Source organism: Vicia villosa, linkage group LG6 (assembly GCF_029867415.1).
Source record: "Vicia villosa cultivar HV-30 ecotype Madison, WI linkage group LG6, Vvil1.0, whole genome shotgun sequence".
NCBI classification, from domain to species: domain Eukaryota; kingdom Viridiplantae; phylum Streptophyta; class Magnoliopsida; order Fabales; family Fabaceae; genus Vicia; species Vicia villosa.
In genome coordinates this window covers 136,880,764-136,898,204 of record NC_081185.1, presented here as the reverse complement: position 1 = coordinate 136,898,204, position 17,441 = coordinate 136,880,764, and the positions used below count along the sequence as shown (strand labels likewise).

Genomic DNA, 17,441 nt, shown 5'->3' with positions numbered 1-17,441 from the left:
TTAGAAATAATAATAATAAAGTTATAAAATGTGAAAAGTGAAAAGTGATAAGTGAGTTGGAAAGTGAAAAATGAAAAATGAAAAATAAAAAGTGAGTTGGAATCTGAAAAGTGAGTTGGAAAAAACAAAAAAAAAAGATATTTTTTACCCCCAAATTATTAATTTAGACTAAGCTAACAAAATGGTATTTTTGGTATTTCCAGAACAATAACTTTTCTTATATTATAGATAATAATAATAAAGTAATAAAAAGTGAAAAATGAAAAATGAAAAGTAAAAAAAAAATTGAAAATTGAAAAGTGAGTTGGAAAGTGAAAAATGAGTTGGAAAAAATCAACAAAAGACATTTTTTGCCCCCAAATTATTAATTTAGACTAAAATAACAAAAGGGTATTTTTGTGATTTCCAGAACAACAACTTTTCTTATATTATAGATAGATTTTAAAAACATTCCTATTAAACTAGATGAAATTTATATTATAGTTCAAAACAAGGCACTCTGTATTATAAGCATGAGGAGTGCTAGCAACACTCTCTTTTCAACTCTCTCTAACATTCACTTTATTATTGGTTAAAACATGTATGGGTCCCTCACTTTGGAAATGGATAACCAATAAAAAAGTGAGTGTTAGAGAGAGTGTTGAATGTTTTGCAAAGTAATATATGTGGGCCCACATTTTCTCATTCAACATGTTGAATGTTTTCAACACATATTAATCCACATCACTATCAACTCTTTATTCAACACCTCATTGCACCTATTCAACTACTCCCTCCGTTCCATAATGAGTAACCCATTTGGAATAAATGGGTGTCCCAAAATAAGTGACCCTTTTCAAATTTCAATATTTTTTTCCAATTTTAACCCTACATACACTTAATGACAATCCCAAGCAAAAATAGGTTGCACTTGTTCATGATGAAAACTTTTTTTTAGAAGCACGTGAATTGCACCTTATTGTAGTTTTCTAGGTTCACATTTCTACATTTTTTTATGGCATACGTAAAACAAATAGTACTTCCATTTTTTAATTTAAGGTCATTTAACATTACACTACTTACTCCATATTTATTCACTAATCTTGCATTGGAATTAACATAACTAATGTTGCAGTAGAATTAATAACAGAAGTAAACTTTGGATTAATATCGAAATTAGCATTACATTTCATAAAATTACATTAAATATTGAAGTACATTTTGAACTAATGTTGCATCACATTTTAATTGAGTGGGAAGTTGTTCTCGTTGTTCCAAACTTTCTTTATTCAAATGTGGAATTTTGTATTTATGACAACCTCTTGTTTTCATGATTTCAATCATACACATCTGCAAAGTTAAAAAAAATTGATTTGACTTTATAGTTGAAAATGCTTCAAATGACTTTTCAACTGCTTTCACAAGTTCATCAATAGAATTAGGAGACTCCTTATGTTGTAAGGATTGAATAGCATTAAAAAATCTAAGATCTAAAACATTTAAATCTGGAGAGTTTGTTGGTTGACACATCAAGCGAATATCAAATCCATCACTTGAAGCTACTCGACAAACTCATCATCATTTATATCAATGTGTGTTCTTGCATTATCTTGTTGAATAAATATTGGAGAACCTATTTCTTCTCTTGGCCATTTTTTCTTTATGGCAGGTAAAGCCTTCTCAATCAAGTATGACTGTATGACTTATTTATTAACCGAAGTGATTGGTTTTGTTTCTAGTGTTCCCGCAACTCTATTAATACAACTCCTTTTAGCGGGCTCATGTGTGACCAAAGGAAATACATCAATTTTTCTAGCAAATAGTTCATGCCCCTCTGCATCAAATCTTGGACGAGCTATAGCAACTAGGAACATAACTTTTTCAATAAAATTTTTACTTTTACAAGTGCGTATTGGTTCTTCTTCATCTCGTAGCAAATAATAACTCTCAGAACTTTTTGTCATATAAAACCACTTCTCATCTATATGAACAATGTTATACATTGTTGAAAAAGTTGGTTCATGTGGCAAACTTGTACCATCAAGCATTGATATACAAAATTGTAATCTAGCTCTTTTGTTTTCTTCCTTCAAAAAAGGTTTTATAGCATTTGAATGCTTTCGTATATCTCCCAACTTTAAATATCTATGCAAAGTGCTCTTACTCATATTCATTGCAGAAGAAATAGATCTAATAGATGTCCTTTGACGCAAAGAAATATCATGAATTCGATTAAAACCAACTTGAATTCTCTTACGACCATAATTTTTTGTTAACTTATGGGACACATCAACATGGCTACCACTATTTTTTCCTTGCCTCCAAATGCGCTTAATTGTGCTTCTTGAAACTGAAAATTGTGATCCCACCATATCAATCACCCCTCTCATAAGTTTTCCTTCAACACTCTTACTCAATAGAACATTATATATTGCCATTCTATTTGCATTACACAATTATTTCTTTCTTGTTGGTGCTTCTAGAATTCGCGAACTTATCACGTCATTGACACTATTTCCTTCTAAAAATAATAAAACATTTATAATATGAAATTATTTCATACCAATTAATTTCTTAAAAGTAAATAACTCAATGAACATAGATGAATTAGACTAATATAATCATATTTATACATACCTAAATGTGAACTAGACACAAATAATATCTCTTCCATCTCATTGTTGAAGTTTTGAGAAAATGAATAAGATGAAGAATTGTGAGAAAATAGACCATCAACTGCTATAAAATAAATATATAAAACATGTTAGTGTAACTATAATAAAAATTTAAAAAATATAAGTGTATATATAAAAATTCATAATATAATTATACTTACAGTTATTTAAATTTGATTGTTGCAATATTTCTCCAACTTGTATATCATTTTCCATGAATGGTTCATCATTTAAGTCAAAAGATAAAGGACTTCTTGAAGAAGAAAATTGATTAGATTCAACATCTAATTCTTCTACATCAGCATTCAGATCGGGTATGCAATATTGTCGTCTTTCTTCGTTGCCTTCTTCGTTGCCTTCATTTGAGTTGATACTATTTTTATTTAAATCGATTTCTCTTATAGACATTTTCAGAATTTAGTTTGCATATGATATGTGTTCTACAGCCACTCATATTTATAGAATTATTTTAGAGGGAAGTTTAAATTGAAAATTAAAAATAATGGCGCACATTGAAAGGAAAAAATTGGCGGCTGTAGTTACAAAAGATGGCGCTAATTTTATAAATATCAAGTGCTGCTGCATATTTGGCTACGATAGAGAGAAAAAAGATTTTCATTAGTAGTGCTAGTAGTAGCTTTAATATGAAGATACGAAGATGAGTGGTTAATAATCATTGTAGTGCTAGTATATATAAAATGATGGAGTATGGTAAAGAGAAAGTTCAACTCAGCACGACACACACAGCAGTGATATTGGAATTTGAGAAACAATTGTACTCCTATAAAATTAATTATATAAAAATATTAATAAGGGTAATTTGGGAAAATTAGTAGTATCTCTCCTTCAATTATTCCTCTTTCTTAGTGTGAAATGGTGGACTGAGTCACTCATTGTGGGACGGAGGGAGTATTGAATAATTTTTTCAACACCTCCATTGTAAATGGTCTTATAAGCATTGATGTTAGCTTTCTTTACTACGCGGTGCATATAGATTCAATGATCCTGAGAATAAAAAGGCTCAATAATTATGTTTATAGACCCGTCTTTATCATGTTTTAATATCGACTTCATATGAATGTGGATTAGGAACTATTAACAAATTTAATAATTAAATTTGTTAATAGTTCACAAAATATTTTCAACTATTAAATAAAACATTTAACTAACTCTGTTAAAAAAGAAACTTTGCTTTTGTATTTGTTTTAACTTTATGTAGGAGAAAATCAAATGCAGCTTAATTGTTTACATCTTTAAATAATTTTTATAGACCACCTTGTTTGATAGAAGAATTAAAGCAGAGTGTGAAGCGCTATATGTTTTGAATTTACAATTCTACCAATTACTCAATGGAATTAAATGGATGTCTATCTAGTGAGAATTATGGGGGGTGATTACTTTATCTTTAGGTTTGCCTAATCATCTTTAAAACTTATTAGATTATGCATATATGGATGATGGTGTGGTTAAAAAATCATGGATGATGGTGTGGTTAAAAAATCATGACAATATAGTGAATCAATAAATGATATTTTTGTTAGACATATGACAAAGTAAATAAATGAATTTATGTCAAACCCTAACTCGTTTTGTTCAAACTCCATCCTGCTTTGTTCAAAACTTCAATGCTAGATTTTTTTTTTATATGTTTGATTTGATACATTTGACATATTATTGGTGTTGCATCCAACCAAATGGGCCCAAGATAATCACCAAATAAATTAGAATCATGATCGGTGTTATGACTAGATAGTGAAAATCTATGTTTGTATTTTATTTTGTTATTGTTGCCCTTTCTTTTTTGGGTAAGGATATTTGTTTAGGAACATCAATGAATGCATTTTGACTAATAGATACACTAAATATATTTTCAGGAAAGTTCATAGATATAAACGAGAGTCTAATACTTATCAAATTTATAAGTTTATAACATGTCATAAAGTTAAATTTGGACAAGAAAACTACATATTATGCTTATAACAATGGAAAAATAATATATAATATTGAAATTAAATGCAATCTACAAAATAAATGATATATTATATTTTTGTTGCTAGTGTGAGAAATTATTTTTTGTTTATTTTATCAAAAGTTAATATCAAACCCCTTACTTCTAAACTTTAGTAAATTCTTCTAATTTTTTGATTTTTACGTGTAATTTTTAGTATATATTATTTGATTACAAATTATATTTTTTGAAGTTTATCTTGTCTACTATCTAAATAAGAAAGAAATACATTATTAACGAATCTTTTTGTCATAAATAACATCGCCAATCATCTTATTTTAACAGGGGAGAAAACATTCATACTTATCCTTTTACATCAATTACGAAACATGTCTAGGGTTATAAAACACTTTCAAACAAAAGTATGTTTTTCATTTTTTTATATTATATTTAAATTAATAGGGAAAATTTGCTCACACATCAGTTAAAATTTAATGAGATATTGTTAATAAATTCTATCTACAATGTGTTTGTAAAATTGTTTGATTATATTTTGTGCTAGTAAAAGGTGTTTGTATTTTGGTTGAATCTTTTATGCCTATTTGCAATGTTGTTTTTGGATATTTTTGGCCCATTTATATTACATTGATATGTTACAATAGAATTGTAAAGTTGCAATATAAACTTATCCATTTATATGTAACTTTTTTCAGTTTTTTATTTTATTCTTAGGATTCAAGATAATGAGTTCAAGAAAGTTGATTCGAATGAGGCGTTGAAATCATGATATATGGTTATTTGGTCTATTTTAAGAGTTATCCGTTTTTAAACCATGAAATCATATAGTAGCTAGAGTACTTGAATTCAAGGTTCTTTTATCGTAATATAGGGTATAATTTTTTTAGATTGATATGCATCACGAAGTTAAAGTAAGAGGTTGAAGAGCACATGATAGAAATTCAAATTCAGTACATCTTTTAATTATTCATGTAATAATTTTTTAAGTAAGGCCATCGAAATATCTTTATTAGCTGAATTCAGTACATCTTTAATTATTCATCTAATAATTTTCTAAGTAAGGCCATCGAAATATCTTTATTAGCTTATATGTTATGATTATATTCATCTTTTATGAATTCATTTTTATTCCCCTTTTACTTTTCTTTTTCTTTTAATTTTCTTCTCTAAAATTCTATTTTTCTTTTCTTTTTATTAGTTAAGCTTTGAATGTAATATCCCTTATAAAAAAAAATTAAAATTCTTTATGATTAGGAAAATTGCTAGACTTTGGGACTTTATGCTTAAATATGAAAGAGTTATTGGCCAAAAGAGTTTGTTATTTTAATTAGGTAGTGGTCTATTTTTTTTGTTAAAATAATTTGCCATAGGCATAAGTTAAATGAAATATTTAAATTTTTTTAAATATTACATTCAAGATATAACGATTAAAAAGAGAATAAAAATATAATTGTAGAGAAGAAAATTTTTTTAAAAAATAGGTGAAATTTAGTCTAGATGTCAATATGAGACTATCATATACAAAAATGGACAAATTTAAGGGGTTCAAATCAAGCAATTAAAACCTGAGGGACCAAAATCAATCAATTAAAACACTTGGAGGATCAAAATCAAACAATTGAAATATGAGGACCAAAATAAAGCAATTGAAAAATTTGGAGGACCAAAACTGCATTTAAATCTTATTTTTTACATTATATAATTTTTTTTTGAATAAAGGATATTTTATTACCAAAACAATCAATACAAACCGATCCGAAGATCCAGGTGATGCATTATGCATCCAGAAAAACTAATCTCTCCACTTAAGGTGAGATACTCATTGTTTCTAAATTAACATGATATCTAATTCTCTTATGCAAAGTACTTCTAATACAGATATCTTGAACAATTGATTTCCAAAGGTGAGGGTCACTGGGAGTGTGATTGAAAACCATGTCATTGCGTTGCCTCCAAACTCCATACACACATTTAGCCAGTGCTATTTTCAGTAAGTCTCTTCGCCACCCCTTCCTTTTTGTCTCAGCTATAGCCCATGTCATCTCTTGGTTCCAGCCCAGGGGAGCTTGATGATAGCCAATGAAGTGTAACACTTTGCTCCAGGTCTGCCTTGTATCACAGCACTCAAAAAATAAGTGGTTTAATGTTTCCTCCTTGTTACAGAACACGCATTTTTCATCAATGTCACTGCCATGCTTCAGCAGTCTATCCTTGGTGCTTAATCTGCCCAGCAAACTCAACCACAACACGAATCTTGCTCGAGGCTTTGCAAAGTTCTTGTACAACAAAAAATTCCAGTCCACCTGTCCTCTATCTCCTCGGATCTCATCATAAAAGGATGCAGTTTTGTATCTACCTGTTTGAGTGCAGTTGCTCCATGCTTCAGTCATCTTTATTTTATCCCTGCATTTAAATACATTAGCCAAGATCCAAGAACAATTCTTGTGCTGCCAATCCAGTGCATTAGCATGTTTCAAGTAATATGTATTGACCCACTTCACCCACAATTTGTTTGCTTTAGCTTGAATATTCCAGAAAAGTTTGCCCATGGTTGCAATGTTCCATTCCTTTAATGATGTGATATTCAGGCCCCCAGCTCTACTTGGGTTACACACACTGTCCCAAGCTACTGGTGCTTTCCTTGTGGCATCAGCATTGCCTTTCTAAAGAAAGTTTCTATAGATAGCCTCTATATGCTTGAGTACTCCTTTTGGCATTGGGAAGACATTCATCCAGTAGGATGTGACTCCAAACAAAACACTTCTAATGAGTTGATATCTGCCAGCATAACTGAGCAACTTGGCAGTCCAGTGATGGATCTTGGCTAAAATTCTGTCCACAAGGGGCCTGCAGTGGTGAATGGTAAGTCTTCTACTAGAGAGTGGAACCCCTAGGTATTTGAAGGGGATGGTTCCAGCAGAGAAATCAGTGATTTGCAGGATCTTTTGTTGGTCATCCTCCTTGATGCCTCCACAGTATACCTTGCATTTGGCTTGACTTGCCCACAATCCTGTAGCCTCTGAAAACTTTTGAAATTCTTGCATCATGGTATAGACAGAAGTTGGGTCTCCTCTAGAAAACATCATTAGATCATCTGCAAAACATAGATTAGTGATGCCTAGTTTCTTACATTTCGGGTGAAAATGGAAGCTATGTGTGTGTTGCAGATTCTTTAAGCTTCTATGCAAGTACTCCATAATTAGCACAAAAAGAAGAGGAGAGATGGGACCCCCTTGTCTTAATCCACGTTTTGCTTGTATGCTAGGGCTAGGCTTACCATTAATCACATACCTATACGAGACTGTTCTGACACAGATCATAATCCAATCAACAAAAGTAGGTGGAAAACTCATTTCTCTCATAATGCTCTCCAAGGCTTGCCACTCCACAGTGTCATATGCCTTCTGGATGTCCATTTGTATGGAACATCTAGGGGAAATGTGCTTTATACTATATCCTCTTAAAAGTTCATGGGCCAACATGATGTTATCCTGAATAACTTTGCCTGGGATAAACGCAGACTGACTATCATGTACTACCTTATTAATGCATTTGCTGAGCCTTTTGGTAAGAATCTTTGAAATAATTTTATACACAGTTGTGCAGCAGGCAATAGGTCGAAGATTCTTCACAGTCTTTGCCTCAGGTGACTTAGGTATCAAGGTAACTAATGCACAGTTGAGTGCAGGATGCAATATTTTCTTCTCAAAGAAGTCTCTAATAGCTGAGCACACATCCTGTTTAATAGTATTCCATGTTGCTTTGAAAAATTTGGCAGTGTAACCATCTCCCCCAGGAGCTTTATTATCTCCAGTTCCTTGCAAAGCCTCCCAGATTTCATGATCAGTAACTGGCTTTACCAGATCCAGTCTATCCTCTTTAGCCAATTGATTTCCAGTCCTCAAGGCTACAATATCTACATGCTTCAGTCTATGGGATGCAGTGCCAGTTAAACCTTTGTAGAAGTTCAGAATTTCAAGCTCTATATCCTTGTGCTCAGTCAGGATCTGGCCAGTACTGTCCTCTAACTTTTGTATGCCAGTTTGCTTGTTTTTCCCCTTCACAATTGCATGGAAATATGAGGTATTTCCATCTCCAAGTTGCAGCCAAGTGATCTTGGATTTCTGTTTCAGCATTTGCTCTTCAAAGTCAGTCTTTTGTATCACCTCCTTGGACCAATACTGAACCTCCTACAGATAGTTTTTATTGAAAAGATCCCGTGCCAATCTATTTTCAGCTTGTTCCAGTTGTTGTCTTGCAATCTGAATGTCTTTCACACCCTCCCTCACCTTATGAATCAGCCTTTTGAGCTCAGGTTTGAGTCTCATAAGCTTATTCCATAGTTGATGTTGAGGTTGCCCTGTGCTTCTGTTAGTCCAGCTATTAATAACAATGTCACCAAATTGTGGTTGCTCAGCTATACAATTAAGGAATTTAAATTGCCTGTGGGTCACTTGTCTTATCTCTCTCCCTGTAATTTGAACTATTATAGGGGTGTGATCTGAGAGATGGGCTTGACAAAATTCAACTTCACACTTAGGATAGCTCAGAAACCAATTTGCATTACAGATAACATGGTCAATTTTTGAGTAAAATAATCCATGGCTATGCTTGTTAAACCATGTAAATTTACTACCTGTGCTGTCATGTTCAAACAGAACACTGGTGGACATCATATCTTCCAAGTCATTAAATTCATGACTCTGCACAGGGTGCCCTCCAACTCTATCTCCAGCTCGCATCACATTGTTAAAATCTCCAAGGATTATCCAAGGTTCTTGAGGATTATAACTTTGAAGCTTATTCCATAGGATCTTTCTTTGGGCCAACTGATTATGAGCATATATAAGAGTAAGCCAATACTGGAAATTCCCTAGAGAATCAAGCACTTTACAATGTATATGCTGAGTAGAATCTTCAATAGGCTCTACAGCCATTGCAGCAGGGTCCCAGCCAAACCAAATCCTCCCATTGGTGTGTTCCTTATAATTATCAATCCACTGCCAATTAGTAGAAAACGTTTTCCTAATTTTATTAGCATTGGCCTCTTTGACTCTAGTTTCCAACAGGCCAGCACAAGACACCTTATACTTCCGGAGATGGGCTTCAATCTCCACATGTCTTGCCCTCTTATTCAAGCCCCTCACATTCCAAACTATCATAAGGACACTCGATCTGAATCTCCTAGGCCATGTCCACAACCTAGGATATCAAATCCATTATGACAATCCACATTAGAGCTACCAGTGACTATCTTTTTTCCCTTGCCTTTGTTTGAGGATTTAACCTATATCCATTCCTTAGGGTCTTCATTTGCATTTACTGCTGCTATTGCTTGCTCAGTGCTACTTTTCTCAATTGGCTGTTGTATTGGCTTTGGTTCCCATCTCTGTTCCCCCTTAACAGGCTCTTTGGTAGTGTTTTCTTTGCATTCATGCCCGACCTTGTTGCATTTAGTACAGAATTGTGGCCTCCACTCATATTCCACATCCTGTCTAAGGAGTTCCCCAGATGGCCCTCGAATGTTGATGTATTGCTGCAATTCCTTTGTTACATCTATCTCAATAAGCACCCTGGCATACGAGACTCTCAGTTTCTTGGCAGTACACTCATCAGTCATAAGAGGCTTTCCCAGTGCACTAGATATCTTCCCTATGCTCTTTTCACCCCAATACATCAATGCTAACTGTGGAAACATAGCCCATAGGGGTAAGGTTCTAATCATGTCATCCTGCATCTTGAAATCAGGTTTCCATTCATGAAGGAACATAGGTTTCCTATGAATGGTATATGGTCCCCTCACTAAAACCATATCCCTATCACTCTTCGAGTTGAAACGAATGATAAAATAACCTTCATTGTTGTAGTATAGCTCTGGCAGGGAGATGAAATTCCACATATTAAGCATAAATTTCCTAACAGCATTCATGGAAAGATCTTCCCCTATAACATACATCACGAGAGAATTTTCCCAATATTGAAGTTCAGAAGCAATGTCCTGAGTTTCAATACTAACTTCGATTTCCCCATTCACTACATTAGGAGCTGTGTAAGATATTTCTATACCATTGGAAGGAACACGGTTACCTTTGATTATCTCCACCCATGGTAGAGGCTTCTCTGGTATCTCTGCATCCTTCTTCAGATCTGGAACAATAGGTACACTTTCCTCACCAATTGCTACAAGACTTGGTCTCTCTTCAGTCACCTTCAATGTCGTGTCCAACTTCCTGTGCGTGTTGCTACTGCTGCCTGTAAGTGATGAAGACGATGGTGTGAATACATGAACCACCGCCGGTGGTGTGCGTGCCGCCGTTTTGCGTGGCCGGCCACGTCCCATTCGCCCTAATCGTCAGAGCGTTCTCTGTTTCAATTTTTTTATATAATATATTTAAAATCATTGTCATACCCCAATTTTTGCCCTACAAATTTTATTCATTCTTGGTCATGTCGCATCTGTATATCTTTTAATTCAGTTGTCGCATTTTTTGCATATTTTTGAAAAAAATTGGCTTTTTATTAAAGTCAACAAAAACAACATGCATTTCGCATTTTTACACATTTTTATTCAAATTACCATTTTTTTAATTTTTAATTTTTAGACAATTTATAGATGTTTTATTTTTATCATTTTAAAAAAATATGTATTTTATTTTTAGTTTAATTTCATTAATAAAATGCTTAGTTTTAAATATATAGTTTTATGTTAATTAGGATAGATATTTTTGTTTAGTTTAGTATTTTTATTATGATGTACAAAAAGGAAAAAATATTTGATTCTTAAGCCCATTGATCATTTTGGTTGGAGCCCATTTAATCATTTTTGTTATTACACCACACAAGTCAAGAAATGTGAAGAAAAAAAAGCAACGAAACAGCACCCTATGCTGCTGCCCAACCCTGTGTTCTCTGCTCCAAAACTACAAACACAAGGGTCCAAATACTCTGCACTTTGCTGCATACACAGTCCAAGACCTGCTTATAAGATGCCAAAAATTTCATTAAAATGGTAAAGCAAAGCCTACATCAAAAAAACAATACAACAGCTTATCACAAATGTTCAAAAGACTCTTCAATTCCCCCCCCCCCCCAATTTCAATTCAAAACCCTAATCTCAGCCTATATAAAAAGAGACACAACACAGAAGAGGGAGGAGGAGGAAAAAACGGAAAAAAGACTCTGCAAAAATAAAACTCATGGATTCCTCCAATATTCTGAAAACCACCTTCAAGCTCAACTCACCATAACAAAAACTCTATCCAATCTCACCATCATTGTCGAACAACCCGACACCACTCAGTTTTTACGCCATAACTCACTTCACAGCAACAACCTTCATTCATCTCAGTAAACAACAACTTCCCTATAGCCTCACCAACAACATCATTATACAAACCTCTACAAAAAAACTAAACAACCAAATACATCAAACATCTCACTCCACGATTCAATTGTCAACACCTTCAACTCAACATTCAACTTTGACGCATCAGGGACGACAATAAAACGTTTTAGCCATAAACACAACACACCGAGGCGACATCACGATTCCTCGTCCAACTTCATGACACTTAACTCAACTCAACATGCGACAACAGCAAATCTGTGAGCCAACACATCTACAAGGTACAAATCGTTCACACTTCGGATTCACGCAATAACAACCAAGGAATTTCGTGCGAGTTGAGACGAGGAGATTCAAAGCGGAAAGTGAAATTATACTCGATAAGCATCGCCAACGAACCTAGGGATTCACCTCCGAGAACATTCGGAGTCGGTAATTTTTTGATTCATTATACTTAACATCTATATCTTGGATGATGAGCTTTTGCTGATTGTTGCTCTGCCATGTTTGACTGGGTATCTTATCTCATTTGAGTATTGATTGCTTTGTTGATTGTTAGTTGTTGTTCTCGCGATTAGATTTGAAATAAGTTATTGGTTGTTGTTGTTTAGAGAGAGACAGAAGCGAACTGAGAGAAAAATCGAGCGCGAGAGAAAAGTGATCGGGAGAGAAACCGAATGAGAGCATGCGAGATCGAGTTCTGTGAGAGAGAGGATAAGTTTTGTTGTTTTTTATGAGAAACAGAGATGAGAGCAAGAGAGAATGCAGAGAGAAACGAGTGAGTGAGGGAGAGGGAGCCGCTGGCTTTTTCTTTTCTAGTTTAGGTTTCTTCAAACAAATTCACTTGGGTGTTTAATGGTCGGATCCGGGTTCCATCTGACCCGGCCCGGTCCGGCCCAACTAATTTTTTTTTCTTTCTTTCTTCTTACTGATAGTTTTTTTATTATTCAATTTCTTTGCGCCTTTAACCAACAAGCCCACACGATTTCCCTTCAGCACACCCCTATTTTGCCTTTTTTTTAAGCTCATTCTTATTGTTGTTTGTTTTAATTGTTTTATTATTGTTATGATTATAATTTAGTTAGTTTAATTTAAAATCCAATATATATATATATATATATATATATATATATATATATATTAATATTGTATAGTTTAATTTTATTTTTATGATATGTTCTGGACTGGGCCAAGGGCAGGCCCAACTTAGTTTCGGTCCAATAGACCTCACAGGCCCAAGCTCCTTGGTGGCTCACCTCTGGGTCTAAAAGCACCCATCTTAGATGTTCTCGGCAAGACCATCTTCGCGGACCAAGGAGCTCCCGGTCGGACTGGACCCCGAGTCAGTCAACCCTCGGCATCACGCCCCCGCGAGCTGGCTTGTGCCCGGCACATGCGCTCCCCGCGAGCACCTTCATCGCCGAGGACCCTGCTCCTCGCAGGGCTCCTTCATATCCAACCCTCCGAATAGTACGGAGCCAACGTGGCCCCTAAAAGACCGCGTCTCCCTTAAACTTCGGAGCGGTTAACCAGGACAGAGGGCACTCACGCACCTCCGATATTTCCGCTCAGGAAACCTGACAGTCTCCTAGTTGGGCTTGGAGGTCCAACCCAGTAGCGAGATCATGGCCCAGCGCTGGGGGCTATAAATACCCTCTTTCACTAGAGGGTCAGGTATTCACTTCTTTCTAACCTTTAGCTCGTACTTGCACTCCTTTGCTCGTCTACTCACTTTGGCATCGGAGTACCTTGCAGGTACACCCCCCTCCTCCTTCCTAGAAGATCTAGTCCGAGCAGCCAGCGACGATTCTTCTGATCAGGTACGATCAGTGGCGCCGTCTGTGGGAAACTTGCTTCCCCATCTTTAACAAACAAAGATCAAAGCTAATCCTTTCACGATAGTCATGGCTGACAACAACAACGTCCCAAGCGCTGATCCCTTCCTCCTGCAACAGCTAATCGAGGAGTCCACCCGCGAGGGGGCGAATTGCCGTAGGCAGGAAGGAAGTCGGCATACTCCCGCCGGGCAGAGAAGGCCCGAGTTTGAGACCTCGCAACCTAGGAGGCAGCAGATCCAGAGCATCCAGCAGCTGCAGGGCCTCCAACAGGTTCAGAACGTCGAACAAGTTCCTCCCGAGGGACACCTTCAGAACGGAGAAGACGAGCAGGCCCGAACCCACAATGGGCCAGAACATCCCCAAAACGAGAATGAGATTGACGCCAGGGACGGGCATGCTGCCTCCTCGTTCACCCACACCTCCGACAAGCGAAGATTCCGTCACGAAGAAGAGGAAGAGCAAATCAACATCCCCGAGGATGCCGACCCCACCACTGTCCTCCTGCTCAAAGAACTGCAGAAGACAAACAACCTCCTCTGAATCCAGGACGACCGTATCCACGAGTTGGAAAGGAAGCGACGACACCGCTCCCCTCCGCGGAGGCGCTATCGGTCGCGTTCCTATTCCTCATCACGCTCACCACCGAGGAGACACCATCGGCGTTCCCCATCTTCTTCACGCTCTCCACCTAGGAGATACCATCGCCGGAGATCATACTCCTGCTCTCCACCTCGAAAGAGCAGGAGAAATCAGAGACCGGAAGCCACTGAAGAAAGAAGCCTCTCCCCTGAACGGGAACACCGAGGCCCTTCCAAAGCTGTGCTGAAACCCCGCGAACGTCCCCTTCCCCGGGACAACCGCGCTAGCCTAGACAATGTCCAGAGAAAGCCCCGACGAGGCAGACCCTCAACCTCCCCGGGACCAAGTGACGAAGAGGACTTCCGCAGCCCTCTGTCCGAAAATATTCGGAGAGCCCGCCTCCCCCGGGGGATGGAGAAACCACCGGTGTTGGACCAATACGAAGGAACCACTGACCCCGACGACCATATTTGGAGAATCGAAGTTGTCATGGACTATCACGTCATCAAGGGCTCTATCAAATTCCGCATCTTCCCGACCACCCTCAGGAAAGGAGCAATGACTTGGTACAGAAACCTCCGTCCCAACTCCATCCACTCCTGGACCGAGCTCAAGGAACTCTTCTTGAGCCACTTCACAGCCTCCCGTCGGCAACCAAAATCGGAAGCCAATCTCGAGGCCGTGATACAAGGACCCAACGAACCCCTTCGGGATTACCTCGACAGGTTCAACAAGGAAGCCGTCCAAGTACAGACGGCCGACTACATGAAGAGATACCTCTTAGAACGAGGACTTCTCCCCGGCAGTGACTTCAAGAAGGCCATTAAATCGAGAAGGTGCACACTATGAACACCCTCCTCCGCAAAGCAAAAGCATTCATCAATTTCGAGGAAGGCGAGGCAGCCGCGATCAAAGCTTCGAGGGGCAACGATGCTGCTCGTAGCTCGAACCTCGACGACTCAGGCTCGCGTCGAGGACATGATAAGAGGAGGGACGATAGGACCCGTGACGCCAAAGAGCGTCGAGGACCGGCAGGTCGGTTTAACGAATACACTCCCTTGAACGTCTCGCGCGAAAAAATCCTGGCCGACTGCCAAAACACCGAGTTCAAGAACTCCAGCATCAGGCCCCCGAAGCCGAATCCCACCAGACCGGGGACTGAAAAATCCAAATACTGCAAGTACCACAAGAGTCACGAGCATCTGACCGACGAATGCATACATCTCAAAGATGCCATAGAGACCCTGATTAAAGGGGGCCGCTTGTCGAAGTACACAAGGAAGGGAGAACCTCCCCGAAGAGAAGCCCCTCGGAACTCTGACGAGGGCAATTCACCAGACAACCGACCGCTTCAAGTCGCGCTGTCCATAACTCGACCGGAAGACTTCATCCCTTCGGTCGGCGTGACGATTGCCTACAGCACCTGGGAACACTTCCCGACCGCAATGGTCATCTCCAACGGGGGTGACCCCGACTCTCTCACCATCAGCTCAGTAAAAAGAAAATTCGATGAGCTGATCAGCGCCAATTCGGATCTCGCCCTTACTCTGCGGAAGTTCAAAGGAAAATCAGATCCGATCACATTCTACTTGGAAGAGCTGCCCGGCGGAGCTCCGAACGCCACGATCCCCTTGCTCGTCCGAGCCAGAATGGCTAACTTCGACGTCCGTCGAGTCCTGGTCGACGAAGGCAGCTCGGTCGACATCATGTACTCTCACCTCTTCCAGACACTTCAGCTAGACGACTCACACCTCACTCCTTATGTGGGTTCTGATCTCCAAGGCTTCAACGGGGCTACCACCAAACCGTGGGGTTACGTCGAACTGATCGTCACCTTCGGGGAAGGGGAAGCATCCAGGCAGGTCAAGACGAGATTCTTGGTTATCGACTGCAAGACTCTCTACAACTGTATCATCGGACGCCCTACTCTGGCCGAGCTCACTGCCGTCCCTTCGACCGTGCACCTGAAGATGAAATTCTACACAAAGCGGGGACGAGTGGCCACTATCAACGCAGACATCGAAGCCGCTAGAAGGATCTTCGATGCCTCCGTAAAGGGGTTGCAGCTGATCGCCCCTCCATTAGAATCCAACAAGAAGCCGAGGGCAGAAGACAAACATCATCCGGAAGATCAACACCCGCCAACAAACGTCAGCTCAGTGGACCTGGATGCTCGATTCACAGATGAAGTGCTGAAGAATGGCGAAGAGACAAGCCCAAAGGTGACTCACCCTGTCCGGCCCGTCCCAGACGGGGACTTCGACCTCATCCCGCTAGGCGACAACCCCGACAAAGCGGTAAAAATCGGCAAGGACATCCCAGATCTACCGAGGAAGCAACTCGTAGCATGTCTCCAAGCCAACGCCGACTTGTTCGCCTGGAGCGCAGCGGAAATGCCCGGACTCGACCCTGAGGTAGCCTGTCACCACCTCTCCATTGATTCAGTCGTGAAGGCAGTAGTTCAACGTAGGCGCCGACAGTCTCCCGAGAAAGCGGAGGCTGCCGAGAAAGCTGTAAAAGACCTCTTAGAGGCAAATTTTATTTCCGAGGCCAAGTATTCAACTTGGCTCTCAAACGTTGTACTTGTCAAAAAATCTAATGGAAAATGGAGAATGTGTGTTGATTATACCGATGTTAACCGGGCATGTCCCAAAGATGCTTATCCATTGCCTAATATTGATAGGCTGGTCGACAACTCGGCCGGCTATAAACTGTTATCATTTATGGATGCTTATTCAGGTTACAATCAAATCCCCATGGCGAGGTGCGACAAGCAGTGCACGGCATTCATGACCGAGTCGGGTAACTATTACTACAACGTAATGCCCTTCGGACTCAAGAACGCCGGGGCCACATACCAGCGGATGATGAACAAGGTTTTCGAGGAGAGATCGGCGACACCCTCGAGGTATATATGGACGACATGATCGTCAAATCTCGAGAAGACTCCGATCACACAGCACATCTTGAACGGGTGTTCGAGCAGGCCAGATCCTGCAAGATGCGTTTCAACCCAGAGAAGTGCACCTTCGGAGTACGGGCGGGCAAGTTCCTCGGTT

General features: G+C 38.7%; 2 protein-coding genes across 2 annotated transcripts; both read right to left on the bottom strand.

Moving 5' to 3' along the window:
* Positions 1-1,682: 1,682 nt before the first annotated feature.
* LOC131614776 (uncharacterized) lies at positions 1,683-2,417 on the bottom strand. Its single transcript, XM_058886331.1, has one exon. The coding sequence runs from the start codon at positions 2,415-2,417 to the stop codon at positions 1,683-1,685; it is 735 nt and encodes a 244-aa protein (XP_058742314.1).
* A 7,490-nt stretch (positions 2,418-9,907) lies between these two features.
* LOC131614775 (uncharacterized) lies at positions 9,908-10,960 on the bottom strand. The gene has a single exon (XM_058886329.1). The coding sequence runs from the start codon at positions 10,958-10,960 to the stop codon at positions 9,908-9,910; it is 1,053 nt and encodes a 350-aa protein (XP_058742312.1).
* Positions 10,961-17,441: the final 6,481 nt, after the last annotated feature.